This window comes from Neolamprologus brichardi, chromosome 23 (genome assembly GCF_056152115.1).
Source record: "Neolamprologus brichardi isolate AB-2024 chromosome 23, ASM5615211v1, whole genome shotgun sequence".
NCBI lineage: Eukaryota > Metazoa > Chordata > Actinopteri > Cichliformes > Cichlidae > Neolamprologus > Neolamprologus brichardi.
The window spans coordinates 7,351,555-7,372,131 of record NC_142125.1 but is presented as its reverse complement, the minus strand read 5'-3'; the positions used below and the strand labels follow the sequence as shown (position 1 = coordinate 7,372,131).

At 41.0% G+C, this 20,577-nt stretch overlaps 1 protein-coding gene across 4 annotated transcripts in view; it reads right to left on the bottom strand.

The window, feature by feature from the left end:
* Positions 1-1,017: 1,017 nt before the first annotated feature.
* Positions 1,018-20,577, bottom strand: part of suco (SUN domain containing ossification factor) — a 44,981-nt gene continuing 25,421 nt past the window's right edge. For 2 of the 4 annotated variants that reach the window (XM_087836883.1, XM_087836886.1), the window contains exons 5-24: positions 19,891-20,031; positions 19,360-19,546; positions 18,307-18,418; positions 17,773-17,900; positions 17,466-17,533; positions 17,259-17,366; positions 15,458-15,563; positions 14,098-14,118; positions 13,809-13,864; positions 12,684-12,775; positions 12,352-12,417; positions 10,857-10,940; positions 8,900-8,972; positions 7,399-8,790; positions 7,173-7,260; positions 6,940-7,044; positions 5,805-5,959; positions 5,505-5,596; positions 4,679-4,734; positions 1,018-4,262 (exon numbers count right to left, since the gene is read on the bottom strand). In XM_087836883.1, coding sequence (XP_087693009.1) covers positions 3,696-4,262; positions 4,679-4,734; positions 5,505-5,596; positions 5,805-5,959; positions 6,940-7,044; positions 7,173-7,260; positions 7,399-8,790; positions 8,900-8,972; positions 10,857-10,940; positions 12,352-12,417; positions 12,684-12,775; positions 13,809-13,864; positions 14,098-14,118; positions 15,458-15,563; positions 17,259-17,366; positions 17,466-17,533; positions 17,773-17,900; positions 18,307-18,418; positions 19,360-19,546; positions 19,891-20,031 — 3,697 coding nt within the window. In that variant the 3' untranslated portion in view covers positions 1,018-3,695. The remainder of the gene's footprint in view (positions 4,263-4,678; positions 4,735-5,504; positions 5,597-5,804; positions 5,960-6,939; positions 7,045-7,172; positions 7,261-7,398; positions 8,791-8,899; positions 8,973-10,856; positions 10,941-12,351; positions 12,418-12,683; positions 12,776-13,808; positions 13,865-14,097; positions 14,119-15,457; positions 15,564-17,258; positions 17,367-17,465; positions 17,534-17,772; positions 17,901-18,306; positions 18,419-19,359; positions 19,547-19,890; positions 20,032-20,577) is intronic. The other 2 variants (XM_087836884.1, XM_087836885.1) reach the window with 2 other exon arrangements.

The window sequence follows — 20,577 nt, the reverse complement described above, 5'->3', positions numbered from 1 at the left end:
GTGATTCCCTAGAAACTCATAGGAATGAGTAGGCATAAAAGCCCGGGGAGGGTTCAAAGTCATTGAAGAAACAAACAGCTTTAAATATGAGGATTCCTTTTAAAACTTACATTCATTGTCTACCAGAAGTTCAGAATCCTTTCAGATTCAGAATATCCACATTTGATGATATCTACAGCATTTTGATATGACCGAATTCTGTTTCCCTTCCCTTGAGATACTCTGCTAGACTTTTACCACAACCACCTTTAGTTTTTACTTCTTCATGGATCTTCACTGACTTGGACTATGCCATTTCTTTGCCTTGAGACTGTATTGGGTTATTATCCATTAGCACTATAAAGCTCTGTCTGATTGGTTTTGCATCATTTTGCTGAATCTAAGGAGAGAGTATAGCCCCGTGCTACTTTTGTCAGCAGTCGCATCAGTAAACTAATGATCCATTTACTGTGGCAGCTATACACACCCATGACACAGCATTGTCCCCACCATGTTTGACAGATAATGCAGTATCCTTTGTGTCATATGGTGTTCCTTACCTTCACCACATTTTGCTCTGTAACCAGCGGTTTACACCTTTTTATAAAACATTTGTATTTGCATTTATGAAAGCATCTTTTAATTGTAGATTTTGATGATATGCCGTTCTCTGATGGTGTTACTGATTTGGTTAGATATTGTGAAGGGTTTTTCTTGGTGTTGCGAAGCTGGACAGCGTATTCATTCTTTTTAAGAACGCACCAGATCATTGATGTGGTCGCTCCTGATACTCATTTCATCATAAAAGAACAAAACAACAGGTGTCAACATGGCTATTAATTTCTTTTTAAGCCAACTGTCCGATTACTTTTGAGACTCTGAGGATGGGATTCTATGAATGAAGTATGTGCATACCCAAATCTGTATACTGCTATCACTACTTTTCTTTATTAAACGTTTCCTGCCTAGGGACAACAGAAGTGAAATAGCAATTTTGCTAAAATCTGACATGAAACAACTCCAAATGAAAGACAAAAAGAAACAAAAACATTTTATTTAGAAAGAATTCACAGTTTCTAATGGCACTACAGTTTTTTGTAGTAACTCACTCCTGCTCAAAAATACTGTGCAGCTCTTCGGAGTACTCACAGAGACAAAGAGAGGGCGAGAGAGAGGGATAGAGAGAAGGTAGCACTTGACATAAAGGGTAGAAGAACAAAAAGGCATAAGGAGTCATACAAAGTGCACACTGAGCGTTTAGAATTTCTCTCCAAGTGCTTTCTTGTTGTTTGCTGTGTTATGTGTTTAAATCGATTTAAAGTAGTCTTTTTCATAACACAGACACACACACACACACACACACGAGACAAGAAAAAAAAATAAAAAATCTCGCATGCGTACAGGTTTACACACAAACATATTACACATTCAAACAGGGATTTTAAAAAACAAACCACCCTCTGGATTTGCTCGGCTCTTGGAACATAAGTAACCACATTAATAGTGTTCTGAATTGGATTAATCTTTACTGCGTTCCCTTTTATTCAGCAACAATTCATTTCTTCCTCCCAAACGACCGCTGTCATTCGATGTGGGGCAAACACGTGACATCAAAGAGCGATGACAAGCAAATAAAAAAAAAAAAAAGACTTAAAAGGAGTGTACGGCTACAGTAAGAATGCACAAGAAAAAAAAAAAGCTAGACAGAAAAGCAGGCAAGCAGAATGAAAAAGCATTTGAAGCCAACAGGAACATGGTAGAGTGGTTAATCAAAGCAGGCATATTTAAAGTTTTCTTCACAGTCACAGACAGAAGTCGTGCACAGGGGGTCAGAGGTGACATTTCTGGATAAAGATATGTAAGGAAAGAAGAGCAGTAGAAGCTGGTCAGAACAGGTAATGACACTCATATGGGATGGTAGCATTAGAAGAAAATTCTGTCTGTCAAGACGTCCAACACCAACCATGCAGAACCTCTATGAAATTGCATAAATAGAAGGGGGAATAAAAAAACAAACAAAAAAAACAAACCTGTTAAATTTATTCTTTAAAAGCAAACAAAAACAAATATCTTCCTTTCAAATCTGCAGCTTCCTGCAGTGTTTTTGCTGAATTGTTATATTGAATATACATGAACAAAACAGCCAGGGTAACATAAAATCAGTTAGCCAATCCAGCAGAGATGCTGAAAAGGCAGACAGAAGACAGCACAGTACTACAGTCATCGTTATAGCCTCTTTTTCTTTAAAAATAAAAGCATCTCCAACTTTCCAGCAGCTCTGAACACACACAGAAGCAGCAGCGTGTTCCCAACATACATGTAGCCTTTAACTGTTATTTTGTTGGATATAAAATGCAATTACTGTCCGATATTTCAGGCTGAGCCAAGTACAATTAGACGTTGTTATAAGGTAAGAAAACGAAAGAAAGCATATGTGTTTGAGCCATCCACCATGACTGTATGTGTCAGTACCACTGAGTAGTAATTCTATGTAACAAACTTGCATTGAGCCACTGTGACGCTGCAAGACTGGGAGACTGGCAAACCAGCAACTAGGTTAGAAAATTCTGTTCATTTAAATAAATAAATAGATAAATAAAGCTGATCTGTCAGACCCATCTGCAAGGTCCACGAGAGGGTGTGCGTAAACATTCAGCTCTGTTACCCAAGGTTACCCTACAGTAAACTGTGCCCTTAACAGGAAACACTTTGCCCCATACTGGCTCTGACAGCAACTCAAACAAGCCGAACCAGCAATGCTAAGAGAAACACGGCTCAGTTACAAATGAAAGAACTAGAAAAGTAATGAAACAATTATATTACAGCTTCTTGCCTCTGAGCTGTTTTATCACAGTTACAAAATCTATTGTGACAGCGTTTTTGGGCCCAGCCCAAACTGAGCAGGGTCTACAGGAGCTGGACTGCTGCTACTGTATTTGTTTTATGAAGTTAATTGAGACACTTAAAAAAAAAAGAAAAGAAAAGAAAAGGGCTAATACATTCATGTAGACTTTTCTTCATTCAGCTCTCGTGGTTGGTTTGGAACAAACTGACAGAGACAGAAGGCGAGAATGAGACTGTTTTACCCACTGGTCCCAAACAAACACCTGCAGTCATTTAGAGACTAAGGCAGGATGGAAAAGGTTAAATGATGGCAATGAAAGACAGGAGGAAATAAGGATAAGAGAAGTCATTTGTCATGCTCCACAGTCCTCTTATAATGACATATTTCATCCCAAAGAGCAGCCTAACACTTTTCAAGGAACACGGAGTTGAGACCAGCACCTCTCCTCACTGTGCTCAGAGTGGGGAAATGAATTCACTGGTGCTCCACTTTCATGGGTAAATGTGCTTATCCAGTAGAAAAATGAAAATAAAATAAAATCTCTCAAACACACTTCAATAGTTTTGACTCTTCCTGGTGTTTCACTTCCTATCACAGTGTCTTTTTGTGCACATCAACAACTGTTTACATTTCACGTTTTTAAGAGTTAGAAGGTCTAGAACAGATATAAAGGCACATAACCGTAAACGGGTCTTGAATGATGTTGAGCTACTGCTGCCATAGCCAATTCAGTTCCACGGTGCGCCTGGGTGCTCATGGGAAATGTGGTTCTTTGGGATGTGGTAAGACCTCTTCTGTCTGTCGTGTCCGCTACCGTGTAGTGTGTGCACAGGTGTGAGCAGATAATCGTGTAAAGGTGACGCGTGAGGATTCAGACATGTCCGGTGACGGCTGTCACCCCGATGGTCCCGACACTCATCTCCTTGTTTCCCTTCATAAGCTGCTGCAGGCTGGGCAGAGAACCAACGCTCCCCACTGGCATGTGCGGGAACTGCAGCTCGGTCTGGCGAGACTTCCGCCGCTTCGTTGAGCGCTTCTCCTGACGGGACTTCGCAACCGGCTGGCCGAGGGGGAAAGAAAGGCCGTGGCCGTTGCACACGCCATCAGCGGGGAAGACGGGAGAGGGAGGGGGGAGCCGGCTGGCGTACGACTCCTCAGAATGGGTGGACGAGCTGCAGCTGCTAGTCTCTGAGGGGAACTCCTTAGAGGCGCGACGGGGCAATAATGGGCCCTCCTGGGGTGTTGAAGGGGGAGGAGGCAAGGGAGGAGGAGGTGGAGGTGGAGGAGGAAGAGGTAGGGGGCGTGTCGAGGATGGTGGCGCAGGGAGACACGGGTGGAAGCTGTTAAACTTGGGATCCCCGTTAGTGAGGAGAGCAGAAGGATCGAATGCCTTCAGAGTCTCAACTTTGTCCAAAGACTTTGCCTTGCAGCGTTTTTTCTGCAAGGTAAACATAAGAGGTGGAGAAATTACTTAAGAAAGATCAGCAGAAAACTAAACAACTAATAACGTTAAGTCACAAACAATAGTCGGAGGAGGGTGGGAAAGTTCAAAAGGGAATGATGGAAATGAGGAAAAGAAAAACATACTACTCAATCTGCTTATCTAAAAATATTAAAAACTTGAGGCGAATAAAGCTGGCAGTAAACGCACACACACACATACACACAGACACACAAAAAGTTGCTAATAGGTATTTCGCCAATTCTTTCCACTGCTCAGCTGATACCTCATCTCATTTACTCCACAAAATAAAGAATTCCCTTTTCTAAAAACAGACGTATTAGAAAGACTCATTGAGACGAGAAAACACAGTACTTGTATACGACGGCCATCACAGCCAACAGACACTGTACCTTTTTCTCTGGAGAAAACCTTAGAGGTTCTACAATGTACAAGTCATCTGGACCTACTGGGGAGGGGAGAAAGGGGCTTGGTTAATGATGGAATGGGAAACAGGAATACGTACATGTAATAAGCATGAAGTGACCTTGCAAGTAGTTTTAAAGATGAAAAGGCATAAATCCATATTGTAGCAATAGCTTGTTGTTAAAACAAGATTTGAAATCATAGAAAAGCAGGTGTTGTTTTTATTAAGGAATACTACTTGCAAATGTCTACCATGAGCCAGCAAAGCATTGTGCTCTATTATTACACTCCTTATGCCTGCATGTGGCAAGCTGGCAATGACAGCCTCCCACCCTCAAGGGCAAACTCTCTCTCTCACACACGCATGCACGTCATTAGGGGGTAATGAACAGCAGCGGGAGTTTAAGGTTTCAAGAGCTGATACTTTTATTGCTTGCACCAGCTTTTCCTTGTGGGCGTGTGTTGCTTTAGGCAGTGGCAACAAGAGGGATATCAGTCACTAAACCTGGCAAAATGTCTTAAAGCAACAGCAAAGATACAAAGAGTGAGCGATGGAGAGAATGGAGCAAGGCTAAGTAGTGTTTGGATGGGGAGAGATATGTGGCAATAGCCGCAGTGATCAAAAGCAGTTAGCCTGAAAGTGCCCAAAGGCAAGATTACATGATGTTTGCAGCGTGACTGTAGTGTCAGAGCTCAATGCTGCTTATGTTTCAGTTGGAAAAACAAAGGGAGGAAACATATGGGTAAAGCAAAAGTGTGTTGGAGGAGAGATTTTTGAAAAGTGAACGAGCACGTAGGAAGAAGACCTCTTACCTTCTGTAGAGGACAGGTGAAACGACTTGGAGCGAACAAGCGGGCAGGTCACCCTGCGCTTCAGGCTCATGTCATCGTAAGAGGAGAAGCATCTGATAAGGGAGGGAAAAATGATTGACATTTACAAGATACCACATTCATTCCTTGATTGTCAATCTTTCTACAGTTAGTAGCAAGACGGGAATGACAGCAACTGACAGACAACAGCTTCAGTATTCAGTCTAATACGAAAACACTGAACAAATGTCATAGCAAAGCTTCAGAAATAAAATATCCTATTCATGCATGTGGGTGACAAACCTCTTGGGGCTGGGGTAGTGGTTGCTCTTGGGAAGAGCAGTGGAGTTGGTGCTGGGGCCGGGGGTCGAGCTGCGGCAGCACTGCAGACACAGCAGGATCCCCAGAAATAGACACAGAATCAGAGAGACCACCAGGTAGCTCTGACGGTCCGATACCTGCAGAGGACGATTTCAGCAGTCAACAGTGAAACAATGCACAACACATCACAAACATTCAACAGCTACGTCGACTTATGATACCGTGAGTGGTCCTTTTCCCCAGTTGTGATGTTTTGCACCATGTCCTCCGTGACCTTACTCCAAAAGCACTTTTAGTTTGGCCTAAACACTGTATGCAAAAGGCCCAGTGAATTTTAAAAAAAAGAGAGAAAGAAAGAAAAACCAGGACAAACTACCCACAAATTGTTATTCTAAAAAGGATATACAAACTTTATCCTCTATCCTTTTTAATATAACTGCATTTAATCCATGTGGGCTCAGAAAATGTGTCTCGGTGAAAAGTCAAAGCCAAACAGTCAGGTCAGAAAAATGTCAGGTCAGAAAAATGTTTTCCACTCAAGTCAAACTCTGCAAGTGATTTGGAAGAAGCAAAATACTTTAAATAAACAAAAAACAACAAAACAAAAAAGTTAAAACAATACATGATGGCCATGAATATTAAGGTTTCACACAGACACTATACTTATGTGAAAGAAACTACAAAAAAAAACAAAAAAACAAAAAACAAACAAAAAAAACCCCACAATTTTTTAAAATTGTCTGTTTATCTACTTATAAACAAACTTGTAAGTTAAATTAATGTTATATTCCATTATACTTAATTTCACCTCTAGTTACTGGCTGGTATCTGGCATACTCCATTTCAGATGGATTTCAAGGTCCTGACTACTAAAATCATTACTCCGAACATAAAAATCAAACCTGGACTATATCTGGAACAGCAAGAGATCTGACAACAGATGGTGTTTAAACTACATTATGTTAATGAGCCAGAAGCATCAGGTTCTATTTCCAACAGGAAGAATAAATCTTTCTCCGAACACAAGCAACAAGGTTTTAAGCCCAAAACAAAAAGACAATTCTGTTAAAAACTAAGCAATAGATAGTCTACTCAGCAATCAACGATAGCAATATACCTCTCTCTGCAGCTCGCTGACTGTAGCTGTGAGATTGAGCATCAGTTTAGTGACGTTTTCCAACTGACTCTGCAGGACTTGGATGGACTCTGTCTGCTTCTGGTCCTGAAAATATACAAAAAAAAAAAAGATATTACTCAGCACAGCTGCTCAGGTGTCAGTAGATTGAGTAAATGCGACTCTTAACTGCAAACATATTTTACTGTGATTTAAGATGATTAATGCAATGAGACCTGTTCCTCAGCAATACGGGAGGTGTTTTGCAGCTTGATGATGGTCTTATTGAACGCTTTCTGCATCTCTTCCATCTGTTTACGATATCTGGAAATCACAGATACATATAAATAACTTCTAATAATCTCTCCCAGATTGCAAATATCTGAAACAAATTAGGGCAGTAAAATCTGCTTTATTTTTGCAGTTTAGATTTGAAAAGTTCAACATGGCCAGTGGTTTCACCTCTGGCTGAGTTCCTCCAAGTATCTGCTGGACAGACTCATGTTCATCTCCAGAGCTTTGATCCTGTTGTTCAGCCTCATGAACACACTCTCTTTCTGGCTGGATCCGTGGACTGCGCCTCCGTTAACTAACACGCTGTTCCCATTCACTGCTCCACCATTATAATCTCCACCGTTCTGCAGCTCTGCATAGAAGTCTGTAGCCGTCCGCTGAGCGTTGCCATTCCCACTAGCACTCAGCAGTTCCTCTTCTACGGCCTCTTCCATCCGATGAGGCTCTCCTGTCTGAGGAAGTGAATCAGCCTGCTCCCCGTGGGTCTGGGAAGCCTGAACATTTTGTCTCTGCGAGTCCCCGCTGTCTACGCCTGACTTAACTGAGTCTGTGTGAATGTCATTTGAAGGCAAAGCTGCTGGCAGCTCAGTGGGAGGGGAGATAAAATCCTCAGGTCTTGAAGCAGTGGGAAGAGGCTGAACAGGCTGATCTTTGACAGGAGGAACCGTGACGACAGGAGAAGCCGTCTCAGAAGATGGAGATAACGGGGGAGTGCTGGCAGAAAGCGTGGGGGTGACGCTGCTGGCGTGCTGCGTCTTTGGGATAGAGACAGCTTGGAGGGGAGGAGTGGGGACAGGATCTAGGGTTGCGTCTTTAATTAAAGGTAACAAGCTCTCCTTAGGGGTTGGGGTAGGCTGTGTTAGGGAGCTGTGGCTGTCTGAGAAACTCTGAGGGGGGATGGTGGAGGTTCTGCTTGGCTCTAGGAGGATGTTGAGCTCGGGAGTGTATGAATCAGGCGTGTCAGTGCTGAGAGGCGTGTCAGTGGTGTACTCCTCACTGAGAGCTTTGCACTCATTTTGCCCCTTCTCAGGCACCTCGAGTTCTGGAGCTTTTTCTGTGAGAGGGAGGGGTTCTTGGATAGGTGTGGGGGCAGGAATAGGAATCAGTGGAGGTGTGTGTGTGAGGACAGGTGTGCTCACAGTAGGGTGAGTCTGTGTTTGAGTGCTAAGCTGCCTCTTCTTAAGGCTGCGCAGTCTCTCCTTGGCCAGCCTGGCAGAGCACCAGCGATGGAGCAGCTCAGGCAGGGTGACCATGCAAGACAGAGAGAGGGAGGAGAAGGAGGTGAAAGGACAGTAAGCCTGGCTCTCCCACTGGTTCCTGTCTGCCTCCTTCCTCATCTCCTCCTCGCTCTTTTCCCCTTCTTCATCATCCTCTCCCTCCTCCTCCAATAGAGTAACAGTTGACAGTCTGATCTCCTCATCCTCTTCCTCCTCCTCTACTAGAGTGACAATCTGATCCACATCCTTATGTGGATCAGATGATGAGTGGGAAGATGTGGAGGAGTCACTAGAGACAGAGACCTCTTCTGTTGTAGGTTGTTCTGGCTTTGAAGGTTGCAGTCTGAAGAAAAGAAAAAACAAAAACATGCTTTCTGTGGGATTTGAAAAGCTCATCACGTGGAACTGAATTCAATTTAAATTAATAAAGGTTTATCTCTGATGGCTCTTACACTGTGTCTAGGGCCTCAGTTGGTTTAACTGACTCTGTGCTCTCCTTTTCACCCCCCTCTGTTGTTGCGTTACCTGGGGGTTGGAGAAACGCACAACAATTAACAAACACAGCACAGCAATAACACTTGGCTACTGTTTATAAGATTGCGTAGAACCCTCTAACTTGGCAGTGGCTCGTTTCTTTCCACCCTCCTGTAGGAGGGACAGTGTAGGTGCACAGTCCCTCCAGGCTGGAATGCCCATGTTTAGGCAAAGGGAGAAACGCTGTGAACCAGTCTGTTCCAGTTTGAACTGATTGTGTCTCTCCCAAATTCTGCCTCACTCAGTGGGTGTAAATGGGAATAAAAACAGCCACTGTAGAGAGCAAGCAGTAAAAAGACACTATAGAGTTGTGCTAATAATTGAAAGGATGAATTTGTGGGTTTTTTTATCAGTTGTCATAACCAACAGGTCTAAAAAAAATACATTTTTAAAAGCATAAAGAAACATAAGAGCCAAATCTGTTAATAGATTCCTCCCCTCTTTAATTCAACCCCACTAGAGAAAAGTTGTCTAAGGAGTCATTTTGACAGCGCTCTGTGTGGTAGACAGAACTAGAAGAAAGCTCAGCGTCATAGGCCTAACTCTGTCTTAATATAGCTGAGCTCCTTGCCAAGAAGAACTGAAACAAAGATAGCCAAAGTTCTGCTGAAATACTGCTAGGGACCTCCTGCCAAGAGCCAAGTAAACATCTGGCTCTCTTAGCACATATACACATGAACATTCAGTCTATGCATATGTTTGCACTTTAGCCAAGGAAATAAAGTGACCCAGTTTTTGAAGCAGTTAATCTAAACAAGATGTGGAAAGACAGGCTGGCTGGAGAACGCGAGGAAAAAGGCAGTCACACAGTAAGAGCAGAGTACAGGAGTGAAAACACAGCGTTAAAGTTTGCTTTATAAGTGTTAAATAAAGGGATTTCATAAGATAATGCTATACTGTCTATAGAAGAAGCACAACTATAATTTGCTTTCACATTAAGGAAGTTTTCATTTAAACCTCAGGAAGGTGTGATTATGTAATATGGACGTTTCCTAACCGGAATTTCCAATTAGTTTTTCACACATGAAAGCACGCACCTTCACAAAACAAAACCTGTTGGATGGATGATTCATGCTCAACAATCTCAGTAAAAGTCTTTTATAGTGCCAACTCGGAAATGCCTGCTCCATAACACTTCATACAGATAGACCAGTCATATTACCTCGAGCTAAGGTGTGGGAGCAACATGCAACAGAATTCAACTCAAGGTCTTTTCTAATGGAGGGGAATATGTGAAGAGGCTGAGCCATCAATGTCAGAATTCTGATTAAATCTGACCTGCAGAGGTGGATCAAGCATCTCTTAGTATCAAGTAGTTTGCGAAACACGAGTACTAGACCATTTTTACATGTACATTACACACAAAAAAATGTGCCCCTAATCAGCATGTGTAACGTTCTCCTGGCAATGTGTAGTTTAAATCTGTAAAACTTTTTAAAGAGACAGTAACAGATCACCTAAATGTGATGTCTATAAAAACAGGAAACTTGAGTTTATCAGCTCTTTATTGGCAGTTGAATGGGAAGCCAAACAAATTTTAGCTTATGTTACACTTGTGCATGGATGTGTTTATACTTTGCCTTACACTTATGCTTAGAGCAGTGCAAATATAAGTTAGTTTAGTGCCCATTTGGGCTAACCCCAAAATCAGTATGAATGGATTTATTTTGAGGTTATTTTTTTAAGAAAATTAAAAATGAAGCAATATAAATAAATCTAAGATACTCTGATGAATGTAAGATGGCTGAAAACGTTGACTTGTGCATGGTGTACTGTTCAAGTGTTGCATGTGAAAATGTGATGGTAGAAAAAACAAACAAACGGAAAAGTAAACTTTTAAAAAGGTCTAAAAAGTGGCCTCTGAGAAATCAGTACCTCCCGTTTCTGCTCCACTCTCCAGCTCTGGCTTTCCTCCCAGCACATTAGCAGCAATGTTGTTTACCATGTTTAGGATGGCATCTAAAAACAAAAACAAAGAAGAAGAACATCCACGCAATGCATTTATTTTCCATGACATGAGATTTCTGACTGACAGTAGCTTCAGGCCAAACACACATCAAAGCCAAACCACATATTGTGCCATATGTTTTTGCTTTATTTTCTTAAACATTCTCTCTGATGACTGTATTCTCCTTCTATATTATGTCCCCTGGATTTACTGTCATGAGTTTTATTTTAAGCCTTTCCTCCAGGGTCCATCCACTCTGAAGCCCTTTTATGGTTTATGGTTAGAGCTCTGAGACTTGTGTGCACGGTACATTTTCAGGGGTGCACCGTTCCCCTCCTTCGCTAACTCAGGAGACAGAAGGGCACCAGTGTATTTGTGCATGTGTGTGTGGTTTCCGGGAAAAAATAAAAAAAATAAAGCCAAGCAGCAAAATTTACGCAACCCAAAAAGCCCACAGGATACCAAGTGGGTTAAAATACTTCAAGTTGAACAGTATGTGAATGAGTTCATACCCAACAGGCCATAAAGTTGGCTGCTGTACCAACAACTGTATGAGGTCTGAGATAATTGAAAAAACTGTGTGCGCTATGACTGGATACAACAGTATTAAAGCCAAACTTACACAAATCATAAAATAGTTCTTCTTTAACATAGGATGGAAACACCAGATTACTGTAGCTGCAGTTTGATGACATGTAACGAAACATTTTCATTAACATTTTTCATGACAGTTGACACATTTTCTTATTCCTTTTTGAAATTCGATCAGGTAGGGCTGTCCGCTTTTGTGCTGAAGCCATCTGACCAACAGCAAAAGCTCGGCCCAAACTGGGTTACGTTACAGGAATATAAGATACAGAGCACAGCAGCAAATATAAAAAAAAAAAAAATCAGGGTGCTACAATGGCGCCAAGTCCAGACCTCAATCTGACTGAAATGGTGTGAAGGGACCTCATGGGGGCTGCGCCAACATGAAGAATCCCCCCTTAAAGATGTGAGACACTGATCTTCAAGTTATTGCCACTAAAAGTGGTTCAAACAAGCTAGTGAACCAGCTCAACTGCATAAAGTTCTGTGAAAATCTATTTTTCACGACTGCATTTATGTAATCGGAAGGTTGCCGGTTTGAGCCCCGGCTCGGACAGTCTCGGTCGTTGTGTCCTTGGGCAAGACACTTCACCTACCGCCTACTGGTGATGGCCAGAGGGGCCGATGGTGCAATATGGCAGCCTTGCCTCTGTCAGTCTGCCCCAGGGCAGCTGTGGTTACGACTGTAGCTTGCCTTCACCAGTGTGTGAATGTGAGAGTGAATGAATAGTGGTATTGTAAAGCGCTTTAAGGGGGCCAGAAAAACGCTATATAAATGCAATCCATTATTATTGTTATTATTATTATAATAATAACGTGTGTATGTGTACATACTGGTTGCTGAACCAAGCAGGTTTTTGGAGGCCTTGTCTTCTGTTGGTTGGTAGCCAGGAGGATAGTCTGAAGAGAAACATGTGGTAGCAGTTAAATTAAAATCATATTAATTGGAAAACAAAAGCAAGAAATCGAAGTAATGTATTTGGTAACTACTTTGAAGAATAATGTATTTTGGCTTTTTGAGCCCGGTATAACCTATAGATTTGTGGCACTGGTTTGCACAATGATGAAAGTACAGTATGAATTAATTTAATATTAACACATCCATTTCCGGTCTTTTACATACAAATTTGAAATTTGTGCATTTGAAATTGACGTCAACATCTTACCATAGTCCTCATCCAAATACTCAAGTCTCTCTGAGGGGTACTGAGAATCTGCTATCTCCTCATACTCCTCCACCATGCTGGTACCAAACACCCTACACAACACAAAAAAAACAATACGTTACACAAACAGACCTACAGAAAAGGTCAAGAGTTGAAATTACCACACAGCGGAGGCAGTGGTATTTTTTGATGCAGCTCTAAGAAAACAATGCCAGTTGAGAACATTTTGAGATAAAAGATAAAAACTCAAGGAAACTATAGAATGTGTTGGATATGGACGCACAAGTGATGACTGTATATAAGAAGTACCATCTGAGGGAAATTAACTACAAAAAAAAAAAAAATCCCCAAAACAATCAGGGTTTTTTTTGTTAAATTCCTTCTTCCTTTTCTTCTTATTGTCATTGTGCAGTTACGGTCTTTAAAGTGGACATTCTTAAGGAACCCTCATCATCAGACTCACTGTGCAAGAAAAGGCATTTTAGTTGTGTTACAACGTTCAGAATTTAATCTAAAACAGCAACAACAACAATTAAGGTGGTGCCTAATAAGTAAACAACAAAATCTAATCATAACAGACCTTTCATGATATAGCGGTGCTCCTGTAATTACAGCTGTCTGGATAACAATTTGCATTGATGTAATAAAATCAAAGTGACCTGCTTATGATAAAGGCGGTTGTTTTAAAAGACAGATTCCAGAAACTTTCAAGATCTAATTAAGTAAAGTGGAACAAGACAAAACGATAAGACTGTTCTTCAAAAAAAAAAAAAGAGAGAAAAAAACCCCCCCAAAAAAACAAGAATGGCATAACTGTTAGAAAATATAATAAACTTTTATGCCAGATATCATTTTATTTGATTTTATTAAATAGTGCTTCTTACAATTTGCATAATTTACCCAATCGCACAAGCACTTTTTCCTATGCTTTTTCTATATAAACGCAGTGTAAAACAGTTGGGGTTAGCATCCTGCCCAAGGATAGTTGCCATGCAGACTAGAGGAGCCAGGAAGCAGCTAGGGATCGAACCACCAACCTCCCAATTAGTAGATGAGCTACAGCCACCCATGGGTTGATAAGATTAGAGAAAGGTCTAGGAAGATAAAGGAAATTCTTTAACTTACCTGATAAGACTGAGGGGACAGAAGTGTTCAGATCCGAAATGAGAGAGAAGTTCAACCTGCAGGTACAATAGTTAAGCTATTAAACAGTATAAAAATATGCACAACTCCATGAACCCACAACCCACCAAATTAGTAGAACTGCCCAGCTTTGACAGTTTGCATGTTTTACTTGTTTATTATCCACATGCATTAAAGATGAAACTGTACTCGCCCATTTTAGTATACAGAAAATAAAAGTGTTCTTATTTCAGCCCATTATGACCTCTGACAGAAAGAGAAGAGTGCTAACCTTTATGTACTTGATGAACATCTGATGCGAGAAGAAGACAAAGACAGAAGGAGAGAGAAATAAAACAAGAAAAAGAAATCAGTAAGAGCTGATTCAAGCTACAAGGAAGTCAAGAATCTGTGTACGGTTTAGCTCTCTTCTACGACAAACACACAGCTGATATATGCAAGATCACCATTCTGCAACAGTACACAGGCAAGACACTAAACAGATGTTTCTAATAAGCTGCAAGAAAGACACAAGCAAGACTGAGGGAAAGACAGACAGACTTACAGGCTCACTACTCATTAAAAAAAAAGAATAAGATGCTCAGGAAGTAGAAACTAAAAATAGATGAAGCTGAAATCTAAAAAAAAAACAAGTTTATGTAATAAACAAAACTGGTTCAGAATAGATGTGAATCAACAGTAAGCTCCTACACAAAACACCCACGAGTTACATAAAAAAAGGATAATTATCCAAGTATTAACAAGTCTACACTGAATATTTATTGGCAAAAGTGATTGTAAGGAAAGAGACGGTTTAGAAGAGCACCGATTTAGATCACACTTTCAAACCCATTTTTATAGATAATAATGGGCTGTTGTGTGAAAGCTCACAGACATAACTACATAGCCAACCTTTAACACACTTAATCAGAAAGAAGCAGATTTCATAAATACAAAAGACAACAACTTTCCCAAGGAGGCTATGTGTATGACAAAAAAGAAAAAAATGATAATAAAGTGATATCCATCGATGAACACCTTGCCTTGTTTGTTACGCTGCAATTTAAGCAGAAAAGAGGCACGTCTGGTTTGACTTGCGGATGGAGACAGAATCCCAGATATGGGAGCATTTAGGAATCTGAACCATGAGTGTAGGGACAAAAATTATTTTAATGCTTCTTGTTTGTTTAGTTTTCTTTAACATTCAGTGGCAAACCTAATGTTTAATCATCCGAAATTTAAATCCATTTTAGTGGAAACTACTGTAAGCGCCCTGAAAAAGGATCACAGCTTAATATAAACTCTAGCGTGATGCAAGTACAATCCACACAGACCAAGACAGCCAGTCGTGACGCTCACATGTTAAATACAATCAAAACAGTCGTCGAGTTCCTCTACCATGTAATTCTCACATGTAAACAGTTACGCCCTCACGGTCACTATAATTGAGCTATTCAAAGGATGACAGCCCTAATGTCATCAGTAACTTTCTATTAAGTCACAAGACACTCCCTGGACCTACACCTTTAACTTCTGTATATAAGCATGTCAGTATGTGTGTATATCTATGTCTAAGATACCACTGAAAATGGGGACATTTTATGTACACTTTATGATATGTTATTATTCTATCTGCAAGTAAACAGGAGTACCTTCACATATTTAGCATAAAGCTGTTCATCTAGTGGGAAGCTCTGGACTATCCGTTCATCGCGAGCATGGAAAGTTCCCAGCTTTACCCACTTGTTGGTAGGATATCTGCAACAGAGAGAGGGGAAACGTACGACGTGAATGTGAGGAAGATCGATTTTGTAACATGTCATCTGGCGTGACCTCACAGGGTGGATACAAATGTCATTATATTCATGCCATGTCTAAGAGCGGCAATTATCGGCATAATGGAGCAAGACAGCGCTAGATATAAATCTTTAACAAAGACAACACAAGCCCTGACTGCACTAAATTTAGAGGTGATAATACTAGGGGACAAAAATGAATGCAAAACTGGTTAAGAAACTGATTTAATTATAGAGTACTGGCTTTCCCCTCATGTCTAAATGGGTTATGGTGGATAGCTGTCAGTTTCTTGCTAATATTATAGGATCTTTACCTTACAATATAAAGAGCTGTAAGGCAACTGTTGTGAACTGGTGGTATATATAAATACAACTGACTTCTTCTAGGAGGAACTGAGTATGAGCCAACCAGTGATGATAGAAAAAAAAAGTACTTGATTAAAAAACTAACAAACAAAAAACATTTAATATTCATTTATTATGAGCAAAAAATAACAAAAAAAATTATGCAAAACTATTGTGAAACTTTATTTAGTCACAGTGCAAGTTTGGAAATGGGATACCTGAAAGGTCTCTATATGCTTAAGTTGATAACCACTATGTAAGTCCTTAGCTAAAAATAAATAAATGGTAAAAATTCGGTTTTTAATATTTTTTAGTGACATATTTTAGTGACATGCCTCTTCATTCACTCATCTGACTTTTAATGTCACGTGGAAATGAACTGAAAACATACTACTTTCTATACAACACTAGAAATGTAGATGCAAGGCCTATGCAAATCATTTGAGCAGGTTAGTGCAGCTACGCAGCTTGTGAGATGCGTGCTTGTGGGACGGCTTGAGCCTTGCTGCAGTGGTACATCATTTCATTTTTGGCATGGTGCCTGTTTGTTTCTGTTTTTTCCCTCTACACCTGAGGCGCATGGCTGGCAGCAAAACTGACAGTAAAGATCTGTTGATAGTCATACTGATGTAACAATAAGCAACATTACATAACTGAGTTTGTGGTATTAAAGGGTGGGCTTTAAATGAATGTTATAGTCATAACAGAAACCCAGTGTGGACAAAAAGGCGATCGTGGCTCAAGAGTTGGGTGTTGGCCTTGTAATCAGAAGGTTGCCGGTTCGAGCCCTGGCTCGAACAGTCTCGGTCGTTGTGTCCTTGGGCAAGACACTTCACCTACCGCCTACTGGTGATGGCCAGAGGGGCCGATGGCGCAATATGGCAGCCTCGCCCCAGGGCAGCTGTGGCTACAACTGCATGAATGTGAGTGTGAATGAATAGTGATATTGTAAAGCGCTTTGAGGGGTCCCGAAAAGCGCTATATAAATGCAATCCATTATTATTATAAAAGTATTATGTCAGTAATTTAAAAGAACATCCCTCTATGAAGCTTTGTGGTTACTATTTTTCACTGCTTGTCAATGCAAATACTACAAATATCATGGTTAAGATAACGAAATGGCCATCATGAGATAAAAATCGATGCAGGAACATGCCGTTATGAACAGGGGAAGTAAATGGTGTGGCATGGGGCTTACACAGAGCTTTGTCTGCTATAACTGTCTGACAGCATGCTGAGTGTAGTTTTTCAATTGCACACTAGCTTAAAAGGAGAAAAAAAAAAAAAAAACAAAAAAAAAACAAGTGAATACCTGTCACTGATGGAAACTAGAAAGTCTTTGGGTGTAGATGAGAAAAGCTCAAAGTTTGCAATGTCCAACTGCTTCACTTGAATAGGCTCACAGAGTTCTATCACAAACCTGTAGAGAGGCAAAAAAATACATAAAAAATAATTAATATAAAACTTTTAAAGCTAAAAATTGGGCTCAGTTAAACCCAACCATTATTGTGGGACCCACCAAATTTTGTTGCTGCATGGATTTAGCATGTATAAGTCCATATTCTCCATAAGAATAGCAGACGTGCTCTGAAAGAAGAAAAAAAGTTGAATTAAAATCCTACCATCACCCCAACATTCTTAATCTTGCTTGTTTCCTTATACAATTGCAGGCGAAATGTGACAAAAATGGTTTCATGCGTGCTTAGATGTGCAGTCTCAGCTTAAATGCTAACGAAGTCATTTCACACATCTGTTGACACATAATGACAGCATGACGTGAGGGTTCGTGTTTGTGTGTAGGCGGCAGAGTGTGATGTGCGTCTAACCTTGGCCTCACTGTTGGCAGAGAGTATCTTGGCTCCACACTCTACAGAAGCGTAGTTATTCTTGAAGTTTTTCTGGACCTTCTTTGTTGGATGGGGGCTGCTGCTGGTTGAGGTATGGAGAGACTGACCTGGACAGAGAAAGCACTACATTAGGTCTTTTCGAGAGCCTTGAAAATGAGTGGTGCCAAACCGCAAACAATAGACATATTACACAACATGCATAAACACATGCTCCACTGACTGCTGCACACAGTGTGCATAGCGTGAAAAGGAAGGGGAAAAAAAGAAGGAAGCTATACAGGAACAGAACATAAGGATGCAACCGAGAAAAGACGCAGCATACAAACTGGTAGTAAGTAGTCTACTTTACAGAAGCAATGGCATAAACATGTTGTGTCACAGTCAGATTAACATCAGCAAGCTATTTTTGAGGTGCCTGAACCCAAACTTAAACAAGAACTTAGTTGTTCATGTGACGCGTCTCTAGTCATCCCTGTACGAGCTGTCTCGTGTCTGTACAATAAATCCACATACTTTTCTCCTTTTCCACCTCCATGACTTGCTTCTTCCATTCATCAAAGGTAGGGATGTCCTCTTTGCTGGGCACAGAGGGATCAGTCTCCCTGGGAGCGTTTGTTTCCCCTGTCTGAAACATACACACAGATCCAGAATGTAAATATCAGACACCAAATAATATGCAAAAATATTTACATGGTGGAAGAAGTGAACCTTGAATTTCTGTTAACAAGGTTACTTGGCATCAGTGACTCACTAAGCAAGTACCTTATTATACAAGCATAGTGTGTGGTAGAACAACTAAAAGATGCCCATCCTCTATTCATGGTAGTAAAGCTAGCCCGTGGCGACTGAAGCACTGAGCTGTGATTAATATTTTGATGGATTATATAAGTGCCCCTTTGAGCCTCACAAGAGAGCCCGATTCTGAAAATCCACAACTCAGACAGCCTCTTATGTAAAACACCCTAACAGCCCAACAAGAGTGATTGCCAGCCACATACAGATTAGTCATCAGATCTCAGCTCCAAATCAGCAAAATGAGGTACAAATACACTATGAACACAAGCCCTCCCGTCCTCTGAAACTAAATACTTTCCCCAGATACAATCGTCCTTCAACCATGAAAAAGCAACTGACAGCAGGCTGACTCAACATTTTCAAACTGAAACATTCAAATGTTGCCCTTTGCTAGAACAGATGTGCATGCTGAATATTTATAATGTTCATGGCCACCTAGACGGCAGGTTTCGGAAAGTTTTGCAGTCTGTGCGGACAGGTGGACTTACTCAGCCTTAGGCCACCGATCTTATTATATCCAAGCTCAGTGCTCATGTCGTTGCAGTTGTTCCAAAATAATCTTCTCCCTCAGATCATATTTCAGAAAGATCTCACCTGAAATAAGGACGTTGACTGTACCTTGGTCTAAGTTTTTTCCCCCACCACGTGTCCAACTGTCAAATTTTCCATCATGATACCAGCAGTTTTGTAATGCCTCAAGCCATATGCTACATGTGATTTGCTTCTTTCACAACAGAAATAACAATTCCCAAACACCACAAAGCCTCTAACCTGCTGTTTTTTGTGTTGGTGGTGTGAGGTGTTGCCCACTTGTTCCAAAACAGACAGCTCATCTTCGAGCACCTCACGCTGCTCTTGTTCCTGGTCCACTAGGCCTGGAGTCGACTGAATTTCTGTTTCAGGACCAGAGCTGTGCCTCTGATCTGTCTGCTGGTCCTCTGTGACAGCCTCATCCATGCTACATCAGAGAGAGGGGACCAATGTGGTGTAGAGGGAACAGAAAGAAATGGACAGGGGAAGAATAAAGGAACAGAAGGGCATGGAACAAATATAAGTTTAAGGCTATGTCAAATATGTGAGTTAATAAAAATAACAAAATTGAGTTTGACATTTTTTAAATCCTTGGTTGGAGCAGGCAAAACAAAGAAGGGAAATTTAAAAAGAAAAAAGAAAAAAAAAAAAAGCAACATTAAGTAGAGAGCAAGGCCAGCGGTCGACGGTTGGGCACAGCAGAGAGGTGTAGCTTGTACCTTCATTATCAGTCTCTGTGCTTTGATTGGCTTCTGGTGGTTAGAAACTCACCTGAGGAGAGGGCTGCCAAAAGGGGAGCTTTCACAGGTTGCCAGTTCGGGGGGAATGACCCCGCACTGTGAATCAGAGTGCTCAGCAAAGACAAAGCTGTCTACTGGGAATTCATCTCCTGCACTGGCAACCCGCACTGCACTGAGGGAAAGAAAGGACATGGCGTTTACCACACCTCCTTACACTGGGGAAGGTAGACAGGAGGGTAGGGTGGAAGGTAGGGGGAGAGGGCGGGATGGGGACAATGGGGAGGAGATAAACGACACAGGCATGAGAGCGGGAGGGAGAGAAAAGGAAGAGGGGGGCAGAGTGGTTGGCTGCTGCTGGTGGCTAGCTGAATAGGACTTGAAATGCTGATTGAAATGTCCCAGTTCTGAATACAGAAGATACCATAGGAAGGACATGTTGTTGTAGTAAGAGATATTTAGACTAATCTGGGTTAAAGTTCCAGGTCCATAGGGATGATTCTCTTTATTTTTTTAAACTTCCATTACAAAAACCATTAGAAAAAAATAAATAAACAGTCCCTTGCTCCAGCACAATGCTCCATGAAAAATAACTGAAACATCCATGGGGTCAGATCTTCTTTAGACTCATCTTCTAGTGTGTGATGAGTCGCTTTGTGTAAATAATTGTGAAGAAAAAGCAACTGAGGGAAACATAAGTCAAACAAAAATACCAAAACAC